This window comes from Pantherophis guttatus, chromosome 2 (genome assembly GCF_059756535.1).
Source record: "Pantherophis guttatus breed Tessera chromosome 2, ASM5975653v1, whole genome shotgun sequence".
NCBI lineage: Eukaryota > Metazoa > Chordata > Lepidosauria > Squamata > Colubridae > Pantherophis > Pantherophis guttatus.
Window position 1 is genome coordinate 292799827 of NC_142064.1, and position 9745 is coordinate 292809571.

Genomic DNA, 9745 nt, shown 5'->3' on the forward strand with positions numbered 1-9745 from the left:
ATTTATTTATTTATTTATTCGCTTTTTATACCGCCTTTCTCCTACTGGACTCAGAGTGGTGAACCTGAAGAAAAACATCATATACAAAATTTAAGATTAATTTTAAAAGAATTAAACAAGTTTTGGCCCGATATAAAATTTAAAACACCCCAACTAAAATCAATTTATAATTAAAAATATCTAAAAATATCTAAGGGGAGGGTTAAGCCAGCCCAGCTTGATGAAATAAAAAAGTTTTAAGGGCATGGCAAAAAACACAGGGATCTGGGATCCTACGTATCTCCGGGGGCAGGTTGTTCCAAAGGACAGGTGCTGCCACAGAGAAGGCCCTTCCACTGGGGGTCGCCAGCCAACATTGCCTGGCCGATGGCACCCTGAGGAGTCTCTCTCTGTGGGAGCGTACTGGCCGGTGGGAGGCTATCGGTGACAGAAGGCGGTCCCGTAAGTACCCAGGCCCTAAGCCATGGAGTGCTTTAAAGGTGGTAACCACCACCTTGAAGCGCACCCGGAAGACCACCGGGAGACAATGCAGCTCATGCAGGAGAGGTGTCACATGGGAGCGCCCCATCGCTCCCATAATCCCCCGCGTGGCCGCATTCTGCACCAGTTGGAGCCTCCGGGTACTCCTCAAGGGGAGCCCCATGTAGAGAACATTACAGTAGTCCAGGCGAGAAGTGATGAGTGCCTGAGTGACCGTGCGTAAGGAGTCCCGATCTAGAAAGAAACGCAACTGGCGAATCAGGCGAACCTGATAAAAAGCCCCCCTGGCCACAGCCGTCATATGCTCTTTTAAAGACAGCCGTGCGTCCAGGAGGACGCTCAAGTTGCGAGCCTCTCCGTGGGGGCCAGTAATTTGCCCCCAATAGCCAGCGACGGCACCAGCTGGCTATATCGGGATGCCGGAAGCCACAGCCACTCGGTCTTGGAAGGGTTGAGTCGGAGCCTATTTCTCCCCATCCAGACCCGTACGGCCTCCAGGCACCGGGACATCACTTCAAGGGCATCATTGGGATGGCCTGGGGTGGAGATGTACAGCTGAGTATCATCAGCGTACTGATGGAATTCCACCGCAAAACCAAATGATAACAAGGTTAGAGAAAAAGATCAAAGTTAGGAAGTCAAGTGAATTTCCTTCTGAATTTCTCTGAAATTCCATTAGGTTGTATGTTTGCATGCCTACAGGGATGTGATATGGACATTATATGGACAAATGATAACACGCTCCTCTCATATGACCTCCAGAGGACACATAAAAGCACACCTCATTCTTCTCAGCCCTCACAGGTAAATTCAAAGAGAAATGGAAAAATAGAGATAAGAAATGGCACAGAAAGCAACTAAGCAAAGAGACAGACTCTTTCCTTCCTTGAAGCACGAGAAGATCCTTTCCTTCTCCCTCCCAGGAGACGATATCTGATTAGTGGTTTTTTAAATAAAAGAGCTAACTAGAATCTGCATTCTTGAACTCTTTGATTGGGGACTAGAGAACTCTTACCCAGAGAGACCACGTTCCTATGGTTTTCAAGCATGACTTCCGAATGCAGGGCTTTCTGGTCAGGATCCAGCTGAGACCATTCCTCCTCAGAGAAAGACACAGCCACCTCCTCGAAGGACACAAGACTCTCCTGAACACGGAAAAAACAGAACAGAACAGGAGGATTCGCAAGATCTGTTCATCTTCATCAATGATTTAGAGAAGAGGATAGAAGGGGAACTCCTCAAATTTGCAGACTAGACCAAATTGACAGGAATAAAAACACTCCAGAACAGCGGTCACCAACCAGTGGTTCGTGGACCACTGGTGGTCCGGGAAGAAATTTTGGTAGTCCGCAGAGAAATCGTTGCATTTCTCTCGGGGAGCCCAGCCAAGGTTTCCTGTGCCGCTTGCTCTTCAGCACTTTGACTCCCAGAGACAGAATGGGGTCCTTCAGGCAGTTAGCTTGGCCACCTGTTAGCAGAGAGAAGCAGCCGGAGTCAACCCTGGCTTTGCTGTCCATTGCAGATGCTAGATCAGCCCCCTGCAAACTCTCGTCTCTCAAGAAGCACTCGCTGAAGTGGCACGGGAAACTTGGGCCGGGCTCCTTGAGAGACGAGAGTTTGAAGGGGGCTGATCTAGCATCTGCAATGGAGAGCAAAGCCAGGGTTGACTCCGACTCCTTCCCTCTGCTGTAGTGCTTCCTGGACGTGGTTTTCCTCTCTGAACGCCCCCTCATCAGTCCCCCACAGCAGCTCCCCTCCACCCAGCAGGTCAAGCCCAGCGCCGGCTCTCGTATTTCAAGCCGAGCCCTTCGTCTCCTTCAAACCATCCCCCATTAGGGGGACCCCACAAAGCCTTCACCACCCCTTCCATCCTTCTGCCTCCAGCCTTTTCGATGAGGTGGAAATACTGGATCTTTATAGGATGGGTGGCTACAGCTGGGAAAAAAAGGAAGAAGAGCAGCAGCAGTTCCAGGATACTTTGCAGTATCTTTGCCTGACTTTTCCGTACAAAGCCGACTGGCTTTTTCCCCTTCTTTCCCTGTGGCTCTTTCTGGGAAAAAAAAAAAAGAACCCTTCCTCTTTTTGTATCCAGCTGGCACTTTCCAAACCTGGCTTTTCCAGCATTAGCTGCCCAAATCCCCTTTGATTGTGATTTTTTAAAATTATTATTTATATCGGCCGTCCCTTTCCAGATATCACCAGGCATTAAAGACTTCTCTTTGTATTAGATTGGTGGATAAATCCCAGGCATGAATATGCCTATGTATTTAAACTGGGAATGAGCAGAAATTCTTAAAAGAAATTTAGCATGAAGCAGGGGAACTGAGATTTGTTAGCTTTGCTTTCTTTCCTGCATTGCCTTGATTATGTTGTGGAAAAAATAATAACGGTGCACCGGTTAAGATTCTAAGTTGATGCTGATTAAATTTAAAATAGGACAGTTGTGAAGAGTGTACTGTAATGTAGGGAAGAAATGATAAAATGGAAAAAACTTGTAGTGCTTCCTGGATCCGGTTTACCACTCTGAGCCCCAAACGGCAGGAGACAAGGGCAAAAGAGGTTTCCAGGCTGTGTGCCTGGACCAGGCACTTTCTCTCGGGCCTCCCACCTGAAGGCCTCGCAGAAGCAGATAGGTAGGCCCGAAAGACAGCTGAGCCTCCACACCCCAGTGGTCCATGGGATTTAAAATTATGAGTTTGGTGGTCCATGAGGTCCAAAAAGTTGGAGACCCCTGCTTCAGAAGATAAGCTCCAGATATAGAAGGATTGACAGATTGGGCCCCATCTAACAAAACGAAATCAACAGTAAGAAATATAAGATTCTACATTTAGGAATGAAAAGCCAAATGCACTGGCATAGAATAGGTGATACCTGGCTCAACAGTAGTAAGGGCAACAGGGATCTTGGAGTCCTAGTGGACAACCACTAAAACATGAGCCAGCACTATGCTACAGTTGCCATTAAAACCCCAACAGAATCATAGGCTGCATTAAGAGGGACAGAATCAAGATGACATGAAGTGTTAGTACCACTTTATAAGGCCTTGGGAAGACCACACTTGGAATATTGCATCCAGTTTTGGTTGCCAGATGTAAAAAAGATGTTGAGACTCTAGAAAGAGTGCAGAGAAGAGTGGTCTGGAGGCTAAAACATATAAAGAACAGTTGCTGGAATTGGGTATGTCTGGTTTCATGAAAAGAAGGACTAGATGGGGTGACATAATAGCAGTGTTCCAAGAAGCAATGGATGGAAACGATTCAAGGAGAGGACCAGCCTACAAGTAAAGAGAAATTTCCTGACAGAACAATTAATAAGTGCAATGACTTGCCTCCAGAAATTGTGGGTGCCCCAACACTGGAGGTGTTTAAGAAGAAATTGGGCAGCCATTTATATGTAATGTTATAGGGCTTCCTGTCTGAACAGGGGGTTGGACTAGAACAGGGGTCCCCAACCATTTGGACCTCAGGGACCACCAAGTTCATAATTTTAAATTTCGCGGACCACTAATAGGAAATCAGCGTGCTGCTTGCTGAAGCACCTGGACTCTCCCTCCTCTCTCTCTCTCTCTCATTCTCTCTCTCATTCTCTTTCATTCTGTCTCTTTCTGTCTCTCATTCTCTCTCACACTCTCTCTCTGATTCTGTCTCTTTCTCTCCCTCTCCCTCTCCTTCTCCCTCTCGTTCTCTTTCATTCTGTCTCTTTTTCTCTCTTTCATTCTCTGTCTCTTTCTCTTTCTCTCTCTGTCTCATTCTGATTCTCTCTCTCTCATTCTCTGTCTCTTTCTCTCTCTCTTTCATTCTCTCTCTGATTCTGTCTCTCTCTCTCTCATCTCATTGGCCAGCCAGTGTCTTGGGGCTGAGACGAAGTCAAGCATCTCCCTGACAAACTGAGGTGCACGGAGCACCAACAAGAACCAGAAGAAGTGCGGGAGTGAAGCACTAGTTGAACTTGCGCAGCATGAGCATTCGCCTCGGTATAATTGCGCCAGCTGGTGGCAGAAAGCAGCCCTCGTCTCCTGCCGCTTGGGAGTTGGAGTGGTAAGAGGTGACTGGTCTGGGGAGCAGCCGGATTTTGCTCTCCATCACAGACACCAGATCAGCCCCCTGCAAGCTCTTGTCTCTCGAGAAGCGCTCCCTGAAGCGGTGCGGGAAACTTTGGTCGGGCTCCTCGAGAGACGAGAGCTTGCAGGGGACCGATCTGGCATCCGTAATGGAGAGCAAAATCTGGCTGCTCCCCGAACCGGACGCTGTTTGACACTCCGAGTCCCAAATGGCAGGAGACAAGGGTTGCCTTGCGCCGCAAATATACCAAGGCAGAATCCTGATGCCGCACTACAGCAGACAGAAGAAGCCAGATTTTGTCCAGTCACCAGATTGGCCCCTGCAAGCTCTCGTCTCTAGAGGAGCCCAACCAAAGTTTTCCGCACCACTTCAGTCTCTCCTCGAGAGACGAGAGCTTGCAGCGGGCTGATCTGGTGTTTGCAATGGAGAGGAAAATCTGGCTTCTTCTCTCGGCCTTAAGAGTGGGGACTGGCGTGTGGGCGGGGCAATGTGGACGGTGCAGTCGTGTGTTCCCGTGCGCGGGCCAGATTAATTGTTCTTGGGCCATATCCGGCCCAAGGGCCATAGCTTGAGGATGAGTGCAATATAACAAATGCAAAAATAAGAAAATTTCCCTGTGGACCACCAAAATTTTGTCGTGGACCACCAGTTGGTGACCACTAGACTAGAAGACCTACAGGATCCCTACCAACTCTGTTATTCTGTTCCATTGTTCCCAAATTCCCAAAGCAGAGATATTTACTAACTTAAATTGCTACAGAAGCCCTAATTTTAGGTGAGAAAATGGGCAAATCTGAAAACTACTTTCACTGAAGAAATATTTGTGGAAGTTTTATCAAGTTCATTGATTCTGCAAAACCTTCAGTGCCTTTCAGTAAAGTAATCATACTTCTGGATCAACTGATCTATCGCTCTGTCTATCATTGATTGATCTAGTAGTCATTGATCTGAGCCATTGGCTGAAAGGAAGAAAAGGAAGAAGAGAAAATTCTCTGGGACAATCATTTCTCAGCCTTTGCAAATCGGGAATGTTTGATCTCCTAATTGAGGCGCAAATCAGAGGATTGGAAATTATTTTGTAGTCCGTGATTACATGCTCAACAAGGCCACTCCCTTTGGATTTTAATAGTCTGCTTTTTTTTTTAATTCAATTTGCTTATTTTTTAAAATGTTATTTACACATATCAATGTGTGAATAGTGTGAAACCTGGGGATCATACATTTCAATACCAATAAACATAGTATTGTTACTCATAGTTCTTACATTTCATTTTCACTATTTCATATCATTTACACATACCCCTTGCCACCGCCCTTCAGTTCCTAAACCTCCTCCTTCTTCTTTCATATATCTTAATATCTAATATGCCGCCCTGAGTCTTTGGAGAGTGGCGGCATATAAATTGAATTAATTAATTAAATAAATAATAAATATATATGTACTATTATTTCCCTCTTATTTCTATCTCTATTTTAACGTTTCCCCCCCATATCACTATAATATTCAAAGATGTTTCTTTTCTATTTTCCATCTTTCACCTATTTTATTATTTATATTTCCCTTATTTAGCTCTTCACATCTATTTATGTTAAAGTTTCATCCTTCATTCTTTCATTATTCAATGTCTGAATGTACGCTTCTAATACCAATCACAATCACTTATACATTTAAAGAACAGTACCTTAAATTCATGTTGTTTCCAATCCTCCAATCTGTGTAATTCTACTATTGATAAACCTTTACATTAAAATATGTAAAGGTGACACCCAGGGGGAGGGCCTTCTCTGTGGGAGCCCCAGCCCTGTGGAATGAACTGCCCCCGGAAATACATAAGATCTCCGACCTCCGGGTGTTTCGTTGTGCACTCAAGACAGTGGAACTGTCAGCAGTTGTGCACTGTTGTTCCGCCAGGCTGGGCTATCAACATAACAATTTTAAATTGGGTTTTAAATTCCTGGGGTTTTCAACTGAGCCAAATTCATTTAATAATTTGAAACTATTTTAATTGATGTTGTCTTGTGTTTTTAATAGGCTGTACACCGCCCTGAGTCCTTCGGGAGAAGGGCGGTATAGAAATAAAATTATTTATTTATTTATTTATTTTCTGATGACCCATGGTTTAATTCTAGCATTTCACTAATCATATTTTTATACATTATTTCATAATACCATCATTCAAACTGTAATTTTCCAATTAATGCTTAATTCTTATTTATAAGTATTCATAATTTCTCTATTTTACTTTCATATCTATTTATATTAAGATATCATCGTAATGTCTGTTGCACTACATACACAATAATTATCCAACATATAATTCCAATATTAATACACATTATTGAAATATATTCATGGAAGGTCTTTTACTCTCTCTTTATCCCTTATCCATCATCTCTTACCTACGTAAAAACTTTTAGTCTTTTTTTTTTGCCTTGCCTCCCATATTCTTCTCTTACTCCATCTCCTTATTTTTGAACTACAGGTTATAACTATGGCTTTTTAAAAATGGTATTGTGGCAATGTGAGTATTTAATTATCTTTTATTATCCTTGCACAATTCCAAGTCAAATAATTACAAAAAAAATATGGGACTCTAGCAGTTCCTCCCACTGTGATACGTTTATTCCTATTTCTTGAAGGACTTTTTAAAAAATTGCTTTTCGTAAACTCAAAGTTGGCGGAGTACCTAACAGAATAAGATAACCAGAGGAAGCTATGCTGGCTGACAGGAACTTGAACCTGCTAGTCTGCTCTCCATGTTGTGGAAGAACAGAAAAAAATCCCAGACCAAACAAGGGGGGAAAACAGAAGGAGGGAGCCCTCTGCACACCCGCTTCACTTCCTGAAGGGAAAATAGAAATCTAATAACTTTTTCCTTTCTTACTTGATTTGGAGGATCAATTGATGTTTGAGCTCCGTCATAAAAACCAGAAAGCTTCATTCTTGGTTTCTCTATAAGGAATAAATAATTTCAAAATGCATAATTAACAAAATAGGAGGAAGTATTCCATAGAAGAGAACAGAGAGCGAAGGTAAGACAGATGGGTAATCGGAAGATCTTCCATTACCTCCTGAGGTGTCTGGACTTGGATCTTCCCAAGGGATCTTCCTGAAAAACAGCTCCTGAGGGGGATTTGATGAGTTCTTCTTTCCCTCAGGATCTCTGATCTCCACAGTGCACCACTTCAAACAGGAGGAAGGAAAAAAGAAGCAGAATTAATGTACGTCACACGAAATAAAGTGGATTCTTATATTCGGAACACAACCTCAAAGCCCCCAATATCCATCCGTGAGGTTGAGTGAGAAAACAAGGGAACAATTGCCACATATGATGAATGCCAGAGAAGTTTGGGAAGGAGGGTGAAGTATTCAAACACTTTCTCTATTCCCTTCTGAGCTTCCTAAAGTCTCTCACCTGCAACTGGACCTGCTCCTTCTGCTCCTCCGCCTGGCTCAGGAGGAGGCCTTCCGCCAGGGCCACTGCCTGGGAGCTGGTCTCTGCTCCACACTCCCGCACCCAGCCCTCCATCTCTGGGGGCAGAAGGAACAGGAGCTGCTGCAGAACCACCAAGTCCAGCATCTGGGCTTTGGTGTGCTTTTCTGGTCTCAGCCATCGCCTGCAAAAGCCATGGAGTCGGCTGCAAAGTCCTCGGGGACCCTCAGCCTCCCGGTATTGGATGGAGTTCCAGGGCGGAACTTGTGAAGGGAGGATGGTTTCCTCCTCCAGGATCTTCTGCTGGGTTCTTGTCCAGAGCTTCCCCCCCTTCCCAGGCTGAGCAGCTGAAGGGCCTTTTCGGGCTCCCTCCTTTGCAAAAGGTTGTGTCTCCATCCTTTCTCTGTCCTGCAGAGCAATGCAAATGGCTCCAAGGACTCTGGTGGGTCTCCAGATGCCTTTTCCTTCACGGGACCATTTCTGGTGCTGCAGGACTGATCCCTGCAAGGGATTCTGCTCTTTTTCTTCTTCCCCCAAGAGGAAAGTTTGCCTTGCAAAGACCACAAATGGCTTCCAGTTTCTGTATCTGAGATGGAAAGAAAAAGAAACGCCAAGAATTAGAAAGTGGAATTCAGCCACTGAGCGACCTTCCCCCAACCTGCCCGGATCCCCAAGCGGCTCATCCCAGCGCAGGTCCCAGGTCCCATTGAGCAGGGCTGGGAAGGAGGCAGCTGGAGAGGCCGCCCCGCTTCTCTCCCCCGACTCGGGCTCTTCCCCGGATCCCCACTGCCTTCCCGGCATCCCTGCTTCCCCCTGCACGGAGAGGGCGGCTGGGGAGCATGGGACCCGGGAAGAGGCCCCCCCCTCACCCGAGGCACCTCTGTATGTCCCCCCGCCAGACTCTCCAGTTCCTCTGGGCCTGCAGGGGTTAAGGAGAGCGAGTGCAAAGTCCTAGAGCGGCAAGGCTCCAGTGGACCAATGGGGAAGCGCCTGGAGTTCCCTTCCCTTGGCGGAGGCGCCCCCTGGTGGATTTGGGGCAAAGTGCCTGGATGGTCGAAAGGTCGGGAAAGAGGAGAGCGTCTGAGGGGAAGGGAGAGGGCGGGGATGATGGGCTTGGGAGTAGGAGGAAATGCCCCTCCCAATGGATCCCTGTCAAAGGCTGTGGCCTTCTTTTCCCCCTTTTATATCAACACAAAGCATTGAAGGAAGTTTTCGCCTTTCTTCTGTTGCGACTCTAGAGCGGTTTGGTTATTTTTTCTATATAGTGCAACTCCACCTCCATCTCTTTCATTCGACCTGCTTCTTATTTACAGAAGAGAATAAAGAATAGAAAAGAAAAAAGAAAAGAAAAGAAAAGAAAAAAGCAATATTCTTTCTGGCAGCCCCTGAGTTATGGGAAGATGCCATCATGTCTCCCCTCCCCTCCCCTTTTCATCAGACTAGAAAATATCCAGTTCCAGCAACCGGTTTTTTTTATGTTTTAGCCTCCATCTTTGTTGCTCTTCTCTGCACTCTTTCTAGAGTCTCCAGATCTTATTTATTTATTTATTATACAAAACAGAAAGAAATATAGAATTAGGAAATCAGGAAAAGGAGAAAGACAGGAAAAGAAAGTCTGAGGTACAAGAGAAAAAAGGGGAAAAAAGACATTGACTTCTTTTTTCGCACAGTGCAAGATTTTTTTAAAGAAGCCATTCCAGCCTGACAATTCAATCTAATACACAAAAGCAAAGTCATTTTATCTCTCTTTCCTTTGAACACTTGAAATGT

General features: G+C 45.4%; 1 protein-coding gene across 1 annotated transcript in view; it reads right to left on the reverse strand.

Annotated features, from left to right (window-relative positions):
• The window catches only part of LOC148116200 (zinc finger protein with KRAB and SCAN domains 1-like), a 34126-nt gene extending 24735 nt beyond the window's left edge, over nt 1-9391 (reverse strand). The window contains exons 1-5 of the mRNA XM_087885002.1: nt 8845-9391; nt 7958-8561; nt 7611-7725; nt 7427-7494; nt 1496-1625 (exon numbers count right to left, since the gene is read on the reverse strand). Coding sequence (XP_087741128.1) covers nt 1496-1625; nt 7427-7494; nt 7611-7725; nt 7958-8371 — 727 coding nt within the window. The 5' untranslated portion in view covers nt 8372-8561; nt 8845-9391. The remainder of the gene's footprint in view (nt 1-1495; nt 1626-7426; nt 7495-7610; nt 7726-7957; nt 8562-8844) is intronic.
• Nucleotides 9392-9745: the final 354 nt, after the last annotated feature.